This window comes from Nicotiana sylvestris, chromosome 6 (genome assembly GCF_000393655.2).
Source record: "Nicotiana sylvestris chromosome 6, ASM39365v2, whole genome shotgun sequence".
Classification (NCBI taxonomy): domain Eukaryota; kingdom Viridiplantae; phylum Streptophyta; class Magnoliopsida; order Solanales; family Solanaceae; genus Nicotiana; species Nicotiana sylvestris.
The window spans coordinates 85451188-85470944 of NC_091062.1; the positions used below are offsets into that span (position 1 = coordinate 85451188).

Sequence of the window (19757 nt, forward strand, 5' to 3'; positions counted from 1 at the left end):
TATGTATTATTCTTTTTGGTATAAACTAATAAAGGAAGTATGTCATATAAGTTGAAACAGAGGAAGTATTAATTATTTTTTACTCTATTATTACAGTATACTCTTTCTTATTTTTGATTCTATTGTTGGACAAAAACTTTTGTGTGAAATCGATTCAAGCATGATCTATTAATTTTGAAATCGAATCACATAAGACCTACTTAAAGAAGAAAACATTCTCTATAAGAATCTTTCGTCTAAAGACTCTTGAAATCATCTCTAATTAAAGTTGAAATTATCTCATCCATCCTACCAATGAGAGAAATTGAACGACCAAATGTTCTGAGACAGGTGAATTGAGCATATTATTTTGGTCGAAAATAATTACCACAAAACAAAGAGAATAATTGAATTAAGCAAAGCCGATTTTCCCAGATAATTCAAAAAAGAAGAGGAAAACGAATTGAGAAAAACAATGAAGTACTACTCCTTGAAGTTGAACCGCATTACTTACCGCCTCTGCCGGTCTCCCAGTACCAACTAGTACTTCTATTAAACCCTTCCCACCAACCTCCACTCCACTAACACCATTTCACAAGAACCTCTCAATTAGATCGGACTCCATTTTCCCTCTGAATTCACAAAGATCATGGGTATATATCAATTCTCTCTGTTTTTTTTTTGTTCTTCAATTCTTTGTGCATGCAACTTATGTTTCAGATGATGAGCAGTGACTAATTTCGGTTTTTCCTATCTTCTCTGTACTTTTTTGCAGCCAAGGTTAAGATTGGAATCAATGGTTTTGGAAGAATTGGGCGACTGGTTGCCAGGGTGGCACTCCAGAGAGATGACGTTGAGCTCGTTGCTGTTAATGACCCCTTCATCTCCGTTGAATACATGGTATATGACATTTAAATAGTAATATTAGTAATATACTATGAATCAAGCTTAAACAGTATCAGTGAATTTTGTTCCTGGATTTTGTTGCAGACATACATGTTTAAGTATGACAGTGTCCACGGCCAGTGGAAGAACCATGAGCTCAAGGTTAAGGATGATAAGACTCTTCTCTTTGGTGAGAAGCCTGTTGCTGTATTTGGCATTAGGTGAATTTATCCCTCATTAACTTATGGCAAGTGCATAAGAATTTTCTTGGGTCAATTTGGATTTCTGATTGAACTTACTGTAATGAATATGTGAAGAAACCCAGAGGAGATTCCATGGGCTGAGGCTGGAGCAGAGTACATCGTGGAGTCAACAGGAGTCTTCACTGATAAAGACAAGGCTGCTGCCCACTTGAAGGTTTGTGATCCTAATGAACGATACCTGTTCTTTTTTGCCTTCCCTGCCTCAAATAATAGAGGAACTGTTTGTAGTTAATATTAACTTTGGTTTGTCATAACTTGGCGCTCCAACATATTAGTTTTTTTTTCCCACTGGCCGGCCCGTACATTTGGTGCCTGAAATCATTTAGCGGATTTGGTGGTATTGCTTTATTTAAACTTTATGTGTACCGTGTACGTATACTCAAGTTCCTGATTGTGTATTGTGAATATCTCCCAATTGTGTGTGTACTGTGAATATCTCCCAATTGTGTGTGTATTGTGAATTTCTCCCAATTGTGTGTGTATTGTGAATATTCTGGTGCTTGTTGCTTTTATGCATTTGTTAGTGAAGGTGCTATTTTCGAGGCTTTACACTTGTGATGTTTCGTTTTCTTTTCCTGTCCAATTATATTTTTGTGGAAATTGAAGAATCGAGTACACTGTCCTCTTAAAAGCAACTCAAATCTAGAATATAACTTTGTTGATTTTCTCTATATGAATCAGGGTGTTAAAGTATGTCATTTATATTGGTAGAGTACGTTTATAATGGTTATTACCTGTATGAGTATTTTTTTGGCAAATTGATGCTAATGCTTAATTTTTGAGTATTGCCAACTTGGATAGATATGGTCATCTCATTGAGTGTGGTTGTCGTTAATCATCAGGGTGGTGCTAAGAAAGTCATCATTTCTGCTCCTAGCAAGGATGCTCCTATGTTTGTTGTTGGCGTCAATGAGAAGGAATACAAGCCAGACCTCAACGTTGTTTCTAACGCTAGTTGTACCACTAACTGCCTCGCGCCTTTGGCAAAGGTTCCCTTTTTGTTCCTTGCTCTGTCCTTCATTTAACAGTTTAACCCATTGGTGATACAATATATATTTTCTCAAAATTTCTGACGTGACTTTGCAGGTTATTCATGACAGATTTGGAATTGTTGAGGGTCTTATGACCACTGTCCACTCCATGACTGGTAGGTATTTTACTTGTGCTTTTTTAATTTGTTTTCTGTAGCTTGTGCACTCAAGTTGTTTCTATTTTTATTAAACAGCCACCCAGAAAACTGTTGATGGACCATCCGCCAAGGACTGGAGGGGTGGAAGGGCAGCATCCTTCAACATTATTCCTAGCAGTACTGGAGCTGCTAAGGCTGTTGGAAAGGTGCTACCATCATTGAATGGAAAGTTAACTGGAATGGCTTTCCGAGTTCCAACTGTTGATGTGTCCGTGGTTGATCTCACAGTGAGATTGGAGAAAGAAGCTACCTATGATGAAATCAAGGCTGCTATCAAGTAAGCTTGTCCACTCTACAACTTTACCATTCTCCTTTCCTTGAAAAAATACAAAAAGCTTGTGTACTTTATTCAATCGGCAAGTATACACTAGAAGTCTCATGCTGTGGATTTAATTCATGCTAGTGCTGCACGAAATAATAAAAAAGGCCTTATGTCCTGCCCCTGTGAGCTGCTCATTTATGTTAATTTGCTTTGGCATCTTATTAGGGAGGAGTCTGAAGGAAAATTGAAGGGAATTCTAGGTTACACTGAAGATGATGTGGTATCAACGGACTTTATTGGGGACAACAGGTAGGATTGATTTGGAAGTGTTGTTCTGTTTTATGTTTCCAAATGAAAAAGATGATGAATGTATTTTCTTCACTCAAAAAACATGTGCCTATTGCTTCTGACCTCACTTAAGTATTTCTTACGTAAATCCCCTTTGTCTTCTGACCTCACTTAAGTATTTCTTACGTAAATCCCCTTTGTTATACTGAACCAGCTTGAACCAGACTAGAGAGCCAAAATGTTAATTTGACAGATTTGTAATTTAAATGAAAATAATTTGCAGATCAAGCATCTTTGATGCCAAGGCTGGAATCGCTCTGAGTAAGAACTTTGTGAAGCTTGTTTCTTGGTATGACAACGAAATGGGCTACAGGTAAATATAAACTTTACATGCCTTTAATTTTAGAGTAGCTGCACTTTTGCATGATATCTTATTCTGGTAGAGGGTCGATCTGATCTTTCTGCTTCTGCCTATGTTTATCTTTAAGCATTCGCCTTTACAAGAACTATGTATAGCAGCACTTTATGGTTTGTGTTCTGCTGCTAATATTTTTTTTTACTACTGGGATTGCAGCACTCGAGTAGTGGACTTGATTAAGCACATGGCATCAGTCCAGTAAAGTGGCAGTTCCGAGCGTGGTGGTGTTTTTGGTGACGTTTGGTAAGCATAATTATTCGAGGGAAAAACAGTTTAGAATAAACTAAAACGGGAAGCTGTTTTGCGAGTTTGAGGGGCTGTCTGTTTACCATTGGGGTCTTTTGTTGGATTGTGGTTTACCCAAATTTTCAGTTGTTCATTGGATTGTGCAGAACTCTGGATATGTTCTCTCTTGTTTTGTTTTGCTATCAGTGTATAATTATATGTTGGACCCTCACATATCTGTCTCAATGCCGAACACCCCCCCCCCCTCAAAAACAAAAAACAAAAAAATCCCCAGAAGAAGATAAAAAGGAAATTGTTAGGTTGTGGATCAGAAGGATGATTCTGTAGGCACTCGGGTCAACTGTAAAGGGTTCAGTCAGGTGCCTTTCTGGGCTTTCAAGAGCCAACTAGAAAGTGGTATGATGGGGTCGACTGGTGCTCGATGAAATTGATATAGAGAAAAAGCAGTATATCACTAAGCGAATTGTTGGTGCAATTGGTCCCGTGTTCACTTTATGGTAACGAGTTTGGTTGTCATTTGTTGTTTTCTGCTATCAGGCATTAGGAGGATTCTCACTTTACATAGACATATAGAAGTTCTTTATATGCTTCGAAATTTGAATGATCTTTCCTTCGAAAGATTTTCTAAATAACTCTTGCATTTACAAGTGTTGAAGGTTTTTGGACTGGGAAAACACTGTACAGGGGTGAAAATAACAAAAGGAAACAAAAAAAAGGGAGCTGGTATTCTCTGAAAATATATTCAGAAATAAACTACTACTAGTATTTAACATCTTGTGGTTGTCTCTGTTGATTTACTTCCAATGTAAGACTCAACTAAGTAAAAAAAGGCGAAGGGGCAAAGGGACTTGTGCACATGTCTTCGTGATTGGAGGATCTAATACATCTGTTTGGTTTAATTGGAAATTCATATGCATTGATCTTTTGAAAAAATTGATGCAGAAGAGGTACCTTCAGAAGTGTAGTGGAAGGAAACTTAGCTACCAATAAGAAGTTTTATTTTGTGTCTCATAGTGGAAGGGAACTCAGCTACCAATGAGAAGTTTTATTTTGTGTCTCGTACATCTGACACTAGTTGTATGAGACTTCTTTTTGTCTCACAAATTTGTGGGCCCCAATCTTACGCTTCTGGGTTCACAAAAATCTGGGTTCATAAAACTGTGAGACAAAAAAATTGCCTCATACAACTAGTGTCAGTTGTACGAGACACAAAATAAAAGTTTCCGCTACCAATAATACTTACTACCTCCTTTCTATTTGTGTTTTCTTTTTTCTGTAAATAGTCTACCAAGCAAATATGTCAAGGTGCAGTCTTTTCTTTTCTCGTTTGCGTTTGATAAAAATGATCAAGAGGGGCCTAACCTGCCAAGAGACGATCCAAGAAAACTCAAATATCGCTGTTTTCTCGAGAATGTCATCGGTCCACCAAAAAAATGTTTCGGAAAACAAGCGTTGAATAACTATAGTTTCATCTCTTCTCCATAAAGACCTATGAGTAGCTTTTTGTTGCAATCCTGTAAGCGAGCGTGTAGCTGTGATGATTTTACCAGTATTTTAGGCTCTAATTGAAGCTGACAGTGATAGGGTAAGACAGTTCTTGCAGCAAATATTTGGAGTTCATTTGTGTGGAAAGACTTTAACATTAAATTTATTGGTTACTTGACTTACTTCTATAACATTGCTAATACTAGTAACAACAGTTTAGAAGTTTAAGCTACATTGGCATTTTTGAAATCGGATATGTATTAAAGGGAAAATTACTTCCAATTCATGTTGGTGAAATTTTGAGGCTTAAATCTCTTATATGTGAACCTTTGATAACTGATATATGCACTGAAAAAACTATAACATAACCGGTCAAGGTGATTAGATGACGAAACAAATAAGTGAGTTTGGTTGCTAACTTTTTATTTATACTTGCAATAACTATTTGAAGAGAAAAGGTAAAAAGAAAATTCACCGTGATATGAAATCTACTCCCTCCATTCACTTTTAGCTGTCCACTTTGAACTTTTCATACCCTTTATGAAATATTATATTATATAGTGGATGTCTATTCTAAAGAAGTTACTCCTGCTACTCTTCTTCATTAACCTCCCACTACTTCTTACCATTATGGTTGTAACTCTCACACCTCCATAACCTCTTCCATGATCTTCCTCATGATCTCAATAGTTAATATCATGTTCATGATATCCTTTTGTGTTACCTAAATATCATCCTATACATAGAGGGTTTGGGCATCATATTGTACACACTTGGATACAACACAACAACAACATACGTAGTATTATCCCACATCGCTGGGTTTGGGGAGGGTAGTGTGTACGCAGACTTTATCCCTACCTTTGTGAAGGTAGAGAGGTTGTTTTCAATAGACTTTCGGCTCAGAAAAACATAAGCACCACATTAATTAAGAGATAGACAAGGAGGGACAACACCAAAAAGTCATGTAAAAGCAACATAAAAATAACACGATAATAAGATGATCAAAATGAAAGAAAATGACGGGTAGTCAAGGAAACCTACTACCAACAGAATGCGAGAGTGTGTACTAATACTACCGGTATGAACAATCTAAACCACTTACCCTACTACCCTAATTCTCGACCTCTACGCCTTCCTAACAAGGTCATGTCCTCGGACAGCTGAAGCTACGCCATGTCTTGCCTAATCACCTCTCCCCACTTCTTCTTCGGCCTACCTCTACCTCTCCGTAGGCCCTCCAATATTAACCTCTCACATCTTCTCACTGGGGCATCTGTGCTCCTCCTCCTCACATGTCCAAACCACCTAAGCCTCGCTTTCCGCATCTTGTCCTTAAGAGGGACCACATCCACCTTATCGCAAATAATTTTATTCCTAATCATATCTAATCTGGTATGCCCGCACATCCATCTCAACATCATCATCTATGCTACCTTCGTCTTCTGGAAAATAGGCGATCTTCACAGGCCAACACTCAGCCCCATACAACATAGTCAGGTTGAGCACCATTCTGTAGAACTTACCTTTAAGTTTGGTGGGCATCTTCTTGTCACACAAAACACCAGAAGCGAGTCTCTATTTCATCCATCCTACCCCAATATGATGTGTTACATCTTTATCAATCTCCCCATCTCCCTGAATAATAGACCCAAGGTACTTAAAACTTCCTATCCAAGGAATGATTTGTGAGTCCAGACTCACCTCCCTTTCCCTTCCTCACCACTGAACTTACACTCAAGTATTCTGTCCGAATCCTGCGCAGCTTGAAACCTTTATACTCCAGGGTCTGCCTCCGTACCTCTAACCTCGCGTACACACCACCTCACGTCTCATCAATCAATACTATATTATCTGTAAATAACATGCACCACGGCACCTCCCCTTGGATGTGGTGTGTCAGAACGTCCATCGCCAGGGCAAACAAAAAAGGGCTGAGTGTCGATCCCTGATACAACCCCATCATGACCGAAAAATGGTCTGAGTCCCCTCACACCGTTCTCACTTGAGTCTTTTCTCAATCATACATGTTCTTAATCACCCTAATGTAGGCAACATGTATACCTCTACCCTCTAAACATCTCCACAAAATCTCCCTCGGGACTTTATCGTACGCCTTTTTTAAGTCGATGAACACCATATGCAAGTCCCTCTTCCTTTCCCTATATTGCTCACATCAAACTTCCAACAAGGTGAATAGCCTTTGCAGTCAGGCGTCCCGGCATAAACCCGAATTAGCTCTCGGAAATAGACATACTCCTCCTCACCCTTAGCTCCACCACACTCTCCCAGACTTTCATAGTATGGCTAAGCAGCTTGATACCCCGATAGTTATTGCAATTTTGGATATTACCCTTGTTTTTGTATAAAGGAACTATCGTGCTCCACCTCCATTCCCTAGGCATCTTCTTCATTCTAAAAATAATATTAAATAACCTAGTGAGCCACTCCAAGCCCATCTTGCCTGCACTCTTCCAAAATTCTACCGAAATTTCATTCGGCCTGGTCGCTTTTCCCCTGCTTATCTTACGTATAGCCCCCTCAACTTCCTCAACTCTAATCTGCCTAGAATACCCAAAGTCGCAACGACTCCCGGAGAGTTCCAAATCACCCAACACACTTGAATACATGGAATAAATTAGAATCCATCCTCTCTTTCTCTCTATATCTCTTGTTTTTCTTTGTTTTATATTGTTATTTTGAGTTTAATTTTTTAACACATTATCAGCACGAGTCTCTACCTAATTGAGATATCTATTTTAATTGGATATTATCTCCTTCCTAAAAGAGTAAGTCAATGTCTTTCTAATCTAGATGTGAATGGTTTCTCCTTTGGAAGAATAATGAGATGACTTGCTAGATATTTTTAATTCTTTTTAGTAATGTTCAAAATTACTAGTCAGATGCATGTGTTATCTGGTTCCCATGGCATTTTATTTGCACGAAATAGTATGTGATGATTACAATGGTCCTTACTGTTTTTCATATGTATGAACCAATAATTTAAAAAGTTATTTACTTAATCTACTACTAGGTGTAGTGTGCATTAACTAATACTACTTAGGCAAAGTATTATCATGAAGGTTTATGTCTAGCTGGTCTATTGGGACATCTTTTGTGTAAATACAGAATATGTTGGTAATAATGATTAAGCTTGCTTGCTACTGGGATAGAATATATCTCATTACACCTTTAGATAATATTTTTTTATCATTTTTAATTCACTTATTTTCTATGATAGTGTTTATTATGTAGAATTTACCAAAGTTGAATTTATGGCTATGTAAAATTATATTTCATTTCCTGAAATGAATAAGGATAAAACGGTGGGTTCAATTCCAATGCACCATGAGGATAAGATTTCAGGTTTTGAGTCCTGATGCACCATAATGATAAAAGTTGTGTTCAAGTCCCAATTAATTATAGCCTAATACGTGCCTTTATATGGATAAAACATTGGGTTTGAGTCCCAATACACCATATTGATGATATAATAATGACTAAGAAAAAAAATTATTTTTATGAAAAAGCATGAAGCTTGTCCCACTTGATTTGCTCCATTCTTGAAGTGAATGTGTAGGTACCGGTGCATAATAAGTCAAAATGATGACAAGTGGTTGACCAATGAATGTGGGCATGCCAAAAACCAAAATAATAATAGTCATCATTATGGTAATTGTAAAAAGGAGAATAATAAGGGTTCTCAAAATTCCTTCAAAATGTGAAGGTAATGTTTACCATCAAATTGGTATGAAAAAATAATAAAGCACGTCGTGATGATTATGCTCCATTCATTGAAGAGAATGTGACTTTTGATGAGCATTGATAATGCAGACCCATTCCTGAAAGTGGATGTGGCAATATGTGATAAAAGTAATGAATAAAGACGTGCAATGCATGATCGGATGAATACCACACAACTCATCTCTAGGGAGGTTTGAGTAACATAAAGAGAATGAATTTTATTGTGTGGCTACATGAATATGTCATTGGTTGCGTAGTTGTGGTACCTCAAAAATATTTCTCCAAGCCTTATAAAAAGTTATTAAATGCAAAACTAAAGCAAGAAATGATTTTGCTTATGATGATTTTGACCATGACAATTATTATGATGTGATTTTCTCCGTGAAGAATATATTCACCATATGAATAGTGTGACAAAAGATCTTGTAGTATAAAATCAATTAAGAGCTCCGGAAGAGCTAATTTTTTACTACCCGGATGTGTGAAACTGTTCATGACATTAATATTGTTGTAAGTATCAAAAGAAACTTTTTGAGTTTCAAATATATAAGCCAAAGTTGTTGGCATATTGAGACTATAAAGAAAGGAAGATTATCTTCATATTACTATAATCATACCGAGTAAATATAAAAGGTTACCCGGCTTTATTTGTACTACACAAGTATAAGCATGATGATGCAATCACATACCACAAGTAAACTAGAGGTTTACTGAAACAAATATTAGTTGGCATGACCGGCTGGCCATCCCGGTTCAATTATGATGCAAAAATTAATTGAGAATTCACATTGCCATGTATTGAAGAAATACAAGATTTTTCAAGAATTCTCTTGTGCTGCTTATTCTCGATATACCAGTTAAGGTTGGGATTAAATTTATATATATATATATATGGGCCCAATCACTTGCCATGTGAACCGTTTACTATTATATGATTTTAATAGATGCATCTATTGTATGGTCACATATGCGTTTGTTATCAACTTGCAGTTTGACTTTTGCAAGGTTACAACAACACTTGTATGCAACTAGCTTACAAATTATGATAAATTCTCCCTATCACAATTGGTTCAGGGTCAGGAACCAAATAATTTCCAAATATAAATATGAATATGTTATATGATTTAATTGTTCGATTACAATGCACAAAGATAGGTCCCTCAAGAAGGTTAGGGATATATGTTGGTGATCCAACATTAGGAGAAGAAAATGAGCAGCTGAAAAAGTAATACATGGAATGAATTATTGTGAGTACACTTAGATCCTCGTACAAGAAAATATGAACTTGTAGTTCAAGTAATAATTCATTTGAAAAATATTGACAGACACATTTGCTGATTCAAAGCTAAATACCATGTTTCAGTTGCTAATGCTCTAAATAGAATAAAGTCCATGATAGACAGAGTCTATGGCATGCATGAAGCGTAATAGACCAATTGGTTCCAAAGATAAAACTCCTTGAAGAAGGAGAGCAGCAAATAATCAAGATGATCATAATAAGGAGGCAAATGCTCTAGAAGAGAACCACGACATAACACTTTGTAAGACCTCATGGAGAGGCTCAGGTACCTGAAAATAATGAGATAAACAGATCTCAATAAGTTATGTCTTTATTGGGTAACGATGGAACCGATATAAAATGATCGTCGATGATATTTGATCACGCCCAACTAACAACAACAATTAAAAAAACCCAGTACAATTCCACAGATGGAGTTTGGGGAGGGTAATGTGTACGCAAACCTTACCCCTACCTGGAGAGGTAGAGAGTCTGTTTCCAATAGATCATTGGCTCAAGAAAAGGTGGCAAGAAAGAAAAGGGATGAAGAAGGAGAACGAGGGGGAAGAGGGAGACAAAAGACAATAAGGAAAAAGGGAAGAAAAGGTAGCATCAAATAGTAACAGGCGAGGAGCAACAATTTTCAGTAGCAGTTGTCAAAAAAACAACAATGGACGTGGAAGCAAAGTACAACATACACTAATAATCTAAAATAAAGTATTTCTCAACCAACCACAAGAACACTATTAGTACTACTAGTCAACCTAGGAGAAAATCACAACTACGTATCAATCCACCACCTTAGTCCTCGACCTTCATACCTTCCTATCGCTAGTCATGTCCTCGGTTAGGTGAAGCACCAACATGTCCAGCCTAATCACCTCTCCCTAATATTTCTTTGGCCTACCGCTGCCTTTCCTCAAGCCCACCATGTTTAACCTCTCATACATCCTGACCGGGGCATCTATGTCTCTCATCCTCACATGCCCAAACCATTGCAGCCTCGATTCCCGCAACTTATCTTCCACGGATGCTACTCCCACCTTGTCCCTAATAACTTCATTCTTAATCTTATCTTTCCTGGTATGTCCACACATCTATCTCAACATCCTCATTTCAGCTACACCTATCTTCTAGATAAGTGACTTCTTGACGGACTAACACTCAGCCTCATAAAACATAGCCAGTCTAACCACCACCCTGTAGAATTTGCCCTTAAGTCTAGGCGACACATTCTTGTCGCATAAAACCCCCTAATATCTCATTCAACCCGCTCCAATACGATGAATAACATCCTCGTCAATCTCATGGTCGCCTTGGATTATAGACCCAAGATACTTGAGACTATGTCTTTTGGGAATGACTTGAGTATCAATCTTTACTTCCACTTCTTCTTCATGCCTCTCGTCACTGAACTTGCACTCCAAGTATTCAGTTTTCGACCTACTCAACTTGAAGCCTTTGGACTCCAGTGTCTGTCGCCACACTTTTAACCTAGCGTTAACACCTCATTGCGTATCGTCAATCAGTACTATGTCATCAGCAAATAACATATACCATGGCACCCTCCCTTGTATGTGTCGCATCAGCACATCCAACACTAGGGCAAGCAAAAACGGGCTAAGGGCTGATCCTTGATGCAACCCCATCTCCACAGGAAAATATTTCGAGTCTCCTCCCGCAGTCCTCACTCGAGTACTAGCACCTTCGTACATGTCCTTAATCACCCTAATGTATGCTATCGGGACACCACTAACCTCCAAACATCTCCATAGCACCTCCCTCGTGACTTTGTCATAAGCTTTCTCAAGGTCAATGAAAACCATGTGTAAGTCCTTTTTGCTCTCCCTATACTGCTCCACCAATCGTCTCACAAGGTGAATAGCTTCTATAGGTGACCGTCCCGGCATAAATCTGAACTGGTTCTCTAAGATAGATCACGCCCCACTCTAGTCCTAAAAGGATAAGTGGTCGCTGCAAATATAATCTTGTCTAAAAGTCCGAAGGCGAATCCCACAGAGAACTAAGCTTAGCTGTAATTGTTCAGTATTGCTAAGAAATACAAGTTCAAATAATTTTCTAGTTATAAAAATTGTAATTTTTATTTTAAACTAATTAATTACAAATACTAAAAGCAGTAAAATTATCAACTAACAAGACTAAGTTGGAGACAAGATTAAAGAGGCATAGAGTTATGATTTTTCTAATTTTCGGAATCCTCCCTGCTACATATCCTATAAATTCGCCTAAATATTTTCTAATGATCGTAAGCAGCTACCATAATTTACAAGATGTATTATTCTAAACTACGCTAACTGAAACTAATTCACCGCTCACTAAGATCGCACCAAGGTTTTGTTATTCCTAATCCCACCTTTAAACCCTCCGTATTGATTCCTCACATACGTTAGGAGTGATGTTGTTCAGTAAATACCTAAATACGTACCTTTTTCCAAGCAATACATAATAAATAGGCACAGTCAATTGAGAGCTCTTGAATCAACTGAAATAAGCACATAGTTAAACAAGTAGAGAAATTCAAAGGTTCAATTATATAAAAACATAATAAAAATTTATCTTACAAAAGGTTCTATCAAAACCCTAGATAAGAAATTAGCTATTCATGCTAGTATGTAAAAATACAACACTAGAATTCATAACAATGGAAAGATAGGAAGAAAGAGGAAAAAATGTGAAGTTGATCCTTTTCCTTGTTCCAAGCGTTTTCTTGCCTCCCCAAAGTCGTATCTCTTTCCAAAGTAGCGTCTCCCATCAATAGCACGTTTTAGGATGTATTTATAACGGCTAGGGTTTGTATGGAGAGAATTTTCCTTCTTCTATTGCGGATTGGAGAAGTTGGTTTCTTCTGCTCCGGTCCCGGTCTGGCGAAGTGAACCTTGCTTCGCTGTCCGGAACTTTTCTGGTTCCTTCTGCTCTGATCCCAGTCTGGTAAAGTGAATCTCGCTTCGTTGTCTGGGACTTTTCTCTTTAGCTCTCTTTTCACCAATTTTTCTCCTATTTGATCCTTTTCCACATAAGTTTGTTCCTACACATAAGAAACACGAAATGGGCATATTTTCACTTTAAAAGCGGTGTGAACTCCCGCAACTCACACAAGAAATAACAACAAACACACTCAAAACATGCGCTTTTTATCCTTTATCATCACACTACACTTAAACTCTTGCTCGCCCATGAGTAACTTAAAATTAAGCTCATATTCAAGAAATACTTTTCAAAACATACTCAAGCATCACACCAATGACAATGGTTTATATCAAGGCTTAGAACCCAGCATATGCACTCTTCATACATTTCCTCAAGTTTTAAACTCATGCCAAGATTATTTAAAATATTCATGTGACTATTTCTAACATCCTCGCCTCAAAACTAGACTCTAATGCATTGTACACTATGACTCGATCCTTGTGCCAACTCAAAAATCAAGGTCTCTACCAATCCTTTGCAAATCATGTGCCCTCACTAACAAATCACAGAGAAAGTAGTCCACACACTCAATATAAGTTCAAGTATATTTTAAGGACTCTTAAATCAGAAGAATTTTCTCACTCTCACAAAGAAACTCTTATGCCACCCAAGTTGGTGTCATAGGTTTGCCCGTAGTGCAAGACTTCAGCTATTCTAAGCTCGCAAAGTATGTGATTAAGCAGGACTTTATATGTTGCAATGTAGGCTAAAGGACGGGTAAGATGTATTTGTAAAAGTAGTGATTAACCCTCATAAGTACTTTAATACACTACACGTCACTTTTAAACACCTTCTTGTCATGACCAATTCGATGTCTTTCCATGAAACAATGCACATTTAAGCCCTTCTTCATCAATATATAGATATTTACTAGCCCAGACATAGATATGAGAGGTGTTATTCAATTTTTTTCTTCAGCTATTCTTTTTTTCACTCTCCTTAATTTGGTATTTTCGGCTAGTACCTTTTTTGCTTGTACACAACTGCACCGTTTCGGCCTTTCTATGGTTCCACTTAAAAGCTACTCTATCTCTTTCTTTAATCTTCTAACTACTTAAGTGCTTTCAGAGGTAAAGGTTCAACAAGATTGATTGAGAGCAAAGGGGATTCAACTTGTAATATGGTAACCAAAGAAAAATTCTACAGGCTCAAAAGGGTGGCTACGGATAATATTAGCACTAGTAAGCAAATAGGCTAAATGGTCAATCAAAGAAAGACTATATCACTTCCCAAACTTACAAGACTTAATCATTTCGCTTTGACTCATACACGGGGCAAGTGCTAGACTAGCAAGAATGGCACAGAGTATGCCAAAATCTCACCTCACACAATGCACATGACTCACTCAGGACGGTTCAGACCCGATTCTCGAGTTAAAGCAACTAGCATAGTCATCATAAAATTGAAGCACACGGGAGTTGATCAAAAGAATCAAAAGATGATCCTCAGTGTCAAAATAAAGTCACATATATTTTTAAGACATGCAATTACGAAGATCATGAAGAAAGTACTTAGTTCAAATGCTCTAGACCTAAGCCCCAATATAAAACATGTCAAAAGCACAAATTACTCAAGCTTCTTCCCATTCCATTATCAATTCAAAAAGAAAAAAACAACGAAAATGTTTTTATATTTTTCATTAGACTTTAAACCCTCAAGAAAACTATCAAGGAAGTCTATCATCGGAAAATATCCAAAACTTTATAAAAATTCAATCTAAAAGAAAATTACTACCCGGTTCAACGAATCATCCCGTGGAAATGAACCGTGACCATAAGAAAAATCAAGGGGGGATTATTTCTACCTAATTTTTTCTTAACACACATAAAATAACACAACTAAAACAATATAGGAACACCCAAACAGTCTCTTCACCCCATACTTAAAATTGTGCATTGTCCATAATGCGCACACATAAATAGAAGAGGGTAAAAAAAAACTCCCTTATAGCCCAAAGGCCGAAGCATTAACAGCTCATGGGGTACTCAGACTTCTCCCAAATTTGGTTCTTTATGCGGGCACCCCACGCTTAGTTCTAACCATCTCACTTGCTTTTGCTTTCTTCCAACATCATTGCTTTTCATGCTCCTAGAGAAAAAAAACAACACTACAAGATTAATACGATAATAAAAAAATAAAAGAAAGCAGTAAAGCTAGGTTGCCTCCCAACAAGCGCTTGATTTAACGGCGCGGCACGATGCGAATTACTTTTTGCCTCCACCTTGAGCTTATGAATTGAACCCCAAATTTTGCTTCAAGCCTATGATTATGCTCCTGGGGTGGTGGAACAAATCTAGCTGGCCCAAGAAAACAATGTAGTATTCTGTACTTCTTGACTTTTAGATGAGGTGTGTAATCCTAACTTTTTGGAAAGAAGAATTCTAGATTGTAGGCATCTTGTTCCTCATTCCTTGACTCCTCAATTGGCTCGAATGACTCTATTTCTATATCATCATCCAAACACAATGTGAAATTTTTTTTGGAGTGTGGACCAATGCGCTCAACTACATGAACTTTGGGACCGTCAACATCCTCAATACCAATGATACTAGAGTCAACTAAATATGTATCCTCAGTGTCCTTGGTTGACTCTATTATCTTTTTTACAACGTTAGCAACCTCAAATTCTAGTTTGATATATTTTTGGTGTTCTACTCTAACCTCCTCTATTAGCACCTCAATTTCTGCATCTAATGCATGCTCTTTTTGGCTGCTATTCACAATATTAGCTTGTTGAGCATTAAATGCTTCAACTAATTGACTCACTTGTGCCTCCAGGTTATGAATAGCTTCCCCTTTCCTTTGGATAGTATCCAATAGCCTTTGTATTTGTAGTTGTTTCTCATTACTTTGTTCCATGAAATACTTTAACATATCTTTGATCTCCTTCAGGTCAGCTTCCCTGGGTTCTTTGTTCCTGATAACCTCATAAGAAAAAGTAGAACCATCATAATAAGGGGTTGGCGGAGGATAAGAAATATAAGCACAACCATGAAAGTGACCATCTTGACCACCACAAACATCACATACATTCCACAAATAAGATTGAGTTGGTGCACAAAACTCGCTCTCGGGAATATTTGACAATTTTGCCACAAGTGATTTCCTCCATAATATGCACAAGGAAGATCAATATTAGAATTACCGACATCAAAACTCTCATAATTCCACGATGTCATATTTTTGAAATTAACAAATAAAACTAGAATAAAAAAATCAAATACTAGAAAACAAAATTAAAGTTTAAACTTGAAACCTAGAAATATGTACACCTAAAACTACACTGTTAGTTCCCCGGTAACAACGTTAAAATTTGATCACGCCCAACTCTAGTCCTAAAAAGGATATGTGATTGCTGCAAATATAATCCGGTCTAAAAGTCCGGAATCGAATCCCACAGAGAACTAAGGCCTAGCTACAACTATTTAGTGTTGCTAAGAAATACAATTTTAAACAATTTTCTAGTTATAAATATAGTAATTTTTGTTTTAAACTAATTAATTAACAAATACTAAAAGCAGTAAATTATCAACTAAAAAGACTAAGGGTTGGAGACAAGATTAAGGAGGCTTAGAGTTTTTTCTAATTTTCGGAATTCTTCCCGCTATATCTCCGATAAATTCGCCTAAGTATTCTCTACCGATAGTGAGTACTTCGGGTGCCGTAATTCTCTTTCAAGCAATTACCATAATTTACAAGATGTATTCTTCCGAACTACGCTAGCTGGAACTAATTCATCGCTCACTAAGATCGCACCAAGGTTTTGTTATTCCTAATCCCACCTTTAAATCCTATGTATTGATTTCTCACATACATTAGGAGTGGTGTTATTCAATAACTACCTAAATATGTACTCTTTTCCAAGCAATAGATAATAAATAGGCATAATCAATTAAGAGCTCTTCAATCAACTGAAATAAGCACATAGTTAAACAAGTAGAGAAATTCAAAGGTTCAATTATATAAAAACATGATAAAAATTTATCTTACAAAAGGTTCCATCAAAATCCTAGATAAGAAATTAGTTATTCATGCTAGTATGTAAAAATACAATACTAGAATTCATAACAATGGAAAGATAGGAAGAAAGATGAAAAAACGTGAAGTTAAATTCTTCTCCTTGTTCCAAGCGTGTTCTTACCTCCCCAAAGTCTTCTCTCTCTCTCTCTCCCCCCTAAGTAGTGTCTCCCATCAAAAGCACATTTTAGGATGTATTTATAGCAATTAGAGTTTGTATGGGGCGAATTTTCCTTCTTCTATTTCAGATTGAAGAAGCTGGTTTCTTCTGCTCCGGTCCTGGTCTGGCAAAGTGAACCTCGCTTCTCTGTCCGAAAATTTTCTGGTTTCTTCTGCTCCGGTCCCGGTCTGGCGAAGTGAACCTCGCTTCGCTGTCCGTGACTTTTCTCTTCAGCTCTTTTTTCACCATTTTTTCTCCTACTTGATCCTTTTCCGCATAAGTTTGTTCCTTCACATAAGAAACACGTAATGAGCATATTTTCACTTCAAAAGCGATGTGAAATCCCGCAACTCACATAAGAATAACACACAAACACACTCAAAACATGCACTTTTCATCCTTTATCAATATTGCTGATATAATGTAGCGCTCAATATTATTAATATTGACGAGGTTCTTGAGTTCAAATCTGTTATGGAATTTAGATAGATAAATGATTGGCCAAATAAAAAATACGCAATGAAAATTGACTTCACCTGAAAAATGTGAAGTTGGATGGATAGTCCCAAAACCTGAAAGTATAAAGCCAGTGAAGGTATAAATGTGTTCTTGTGCAAAAAGTTAAATATAAAACGAAAAAGGCCTAAAAATGCCACTCAACTTTCTGAAATGGTCTATCCATGCCATCCGTTAAAAAAATGTTATTTCCATGCCACTGCCGTTACAGAAATGGCCCATCTATGCCATTATTTGACTAACGGTTGGAATTCTTTTTTAGATATTTATAAGACTTGAATTTCCACGTGTCCTGTCGTCATTGGTCCGAATTAACCCATGCCCCATTTAATTTTAATCTTGGTTAGGTCCATCTAATTTTAACTTTACCCAAATAATTAACCTAACCCAACCCTTCCAAATCCCTCTCCAGTCGTCTTCCCCAAATAAAAAATCCCTAAATCCTCCATTAAATTCAATGGAGGTTTTAGCATTTTTGACTTTGACCAAATTTTGGAAAGCGGATAAGACTACGTACAAACATGTACCTTAATAATAACCAAATGTGCATGAAGGTTTACACCCAATGCTAACGTACTTGTACAAACCAACACCTAGAAATTTGCAGCCAAAATGACTCAAATATAAGCTTCAATTTCAGTATATTATTGCTCCTAGAGATCTAAAATTTTCAGATGATATAGTTGCCTGAATCTTGTTGTTTGCAAATAGTTCCTCGACCAATGATCTATCTTTATTATTCAGTCCAGCATGGTGCAATCCAATTCCAAATTGTAAGGTGTGCTTCAAGTTCTGGTATGTGACTTGAGAAAGAACCATCTTTAGTGCATCTTCTGGCATGTTTATGAACTGCCTCGGGTGCTCATCTGAAGCTGCAAACTTTGAATTCAGAAAGAAAACATAACAGATTAGGCAGAAATTAAATTTAGTGGAGGTTTTAGGGATTTTTTGATTTGGGGAAGATGACTGGAGAGGGATTTGGAAGGGTTGGGTTGGGTTAATTATTTGGGTAAGGTTAAAATTAGATGGACATAACCAAGGTTAAAATTAAATTGGGCATGGATTAATTCAGACCAATGACGACAGGACACGTGGAAATTCAAGTCTTATAAATATCAAAAGAAAATAAATTCAGCCATTAGTCAAATAATGGCATAGATGGGCCATTTCTTTAACGGCAGTGACATGGAAATAGCATTTTTTTAACGGATGGCATAGATAGACCATTTCGGAAAGTTGAGTGGCATTTTTAGGCCTTTTCCGAATAAAAAATCAAGTCGATAGACATACAGATGACTTATGGCACAAATTTTTTTGTATATATTCTAGCATTGATTATATGGAGACATGTTCTCCATATAATTTGTATATTTTTGGTGGATACAGTCATTTCAAGTTTTGGTTTGACAACACATTTGATATGCGTATAATAAAAATTCTTAAAGGATTTAAATTGTTATGAAGTATATAAAGATTCCCAAGAAATTTATTAAATAACGCTTCAGCGGATCCTTATGTGGATTAAAGTAATTATGGCGTACATGATTTATTTTTGTGTCTAGTGCAATTGGTGCACTAATGTATCTTGCTAGAACTATGAGTATAGCAATATGCAAGTGAGATATAGTTTTACTTCTATATGAAGATATTGGAATACGATTAGTATTATATTGCAAAAGAAATCTTTGATATAGATTTGTTTATTCTAACAAATATTCCCAAGTTTTTGTTGATTATGCAAATGTAGGGCTGAAGTTCATTCTTTAAGCAATCTATATGCATGTGAGGGTATTATCATATTATGATATTCTACAAAGGCCGTCAATTATTGATTCAAGTCATGTCAAGATATTAACAACTTATAAAGCAAGTGACTCAACACACAACAAATGTATGAGTTTTCTTTGAAAACGAAGATTTTAATAATATTGAAGACAATGCTTCTTGTTTATATCAATTGGAAGAAGGATATATTGAAAGCGACAAAATAAAGCACATTTCACTAAAGTTCTTTTCAGACATGATCTTCGACAGATTG

The 19757-nt window shown here is 36.7% G+C and overlaps 1 protein-coding gene across 1 annotated transcript; it reads left to right on the forward strand.

The window, feature by feature from the left end:
- Positions 1–244: 244 nt before the first annotated feature.
- On the forward strand, positions 245–3741 carry LOC104239159 (glyceraldehyde-3-phosphate dehydrogenase, cytosolic-like). Its single transcript, XM_009793709.2, has 10 exons — positions 245–632; positions 755–879; positions 970–1085; positions 1182–1281; positions 1970–2116; positions 2214–2274; positions 2353–2593; positions 2804–2887; positions 3150–3239; positions 3441–3741. The coding sequence occupies exons 1-10, from the start codon at positions 629–631 to the stop codon at positions 3484–3486; spliced, it is 1014 nt and encodes a 337-aa protein (XP_009792011.1). The 5' UTR covers positions 245–628; the 3' UTR covers positions 3487–3741.
- Positions 3742–19757: the final 16016 nt, after the last annotated feature.

Bases quoted from the DNA above. Each gene is read 5' to 3' on its own strand.
- LOC104239159 (XM_009793709.2), top strand. The intron at 2,594-2,803 runs GTAAGCTTGTCC...GCATCTTATTAG, and splicing joins GAAATCAAGGCTGCTATCAA to GGAGGAGTCTGAAGGAAAAT. The intron at 3,240-3,440 runs GTAAATATAAAC...CTGGGATTGCAG, and splicing joins GACAACGAAATGGGCTACAG to CACTCGAGTAGTGGACTTGA.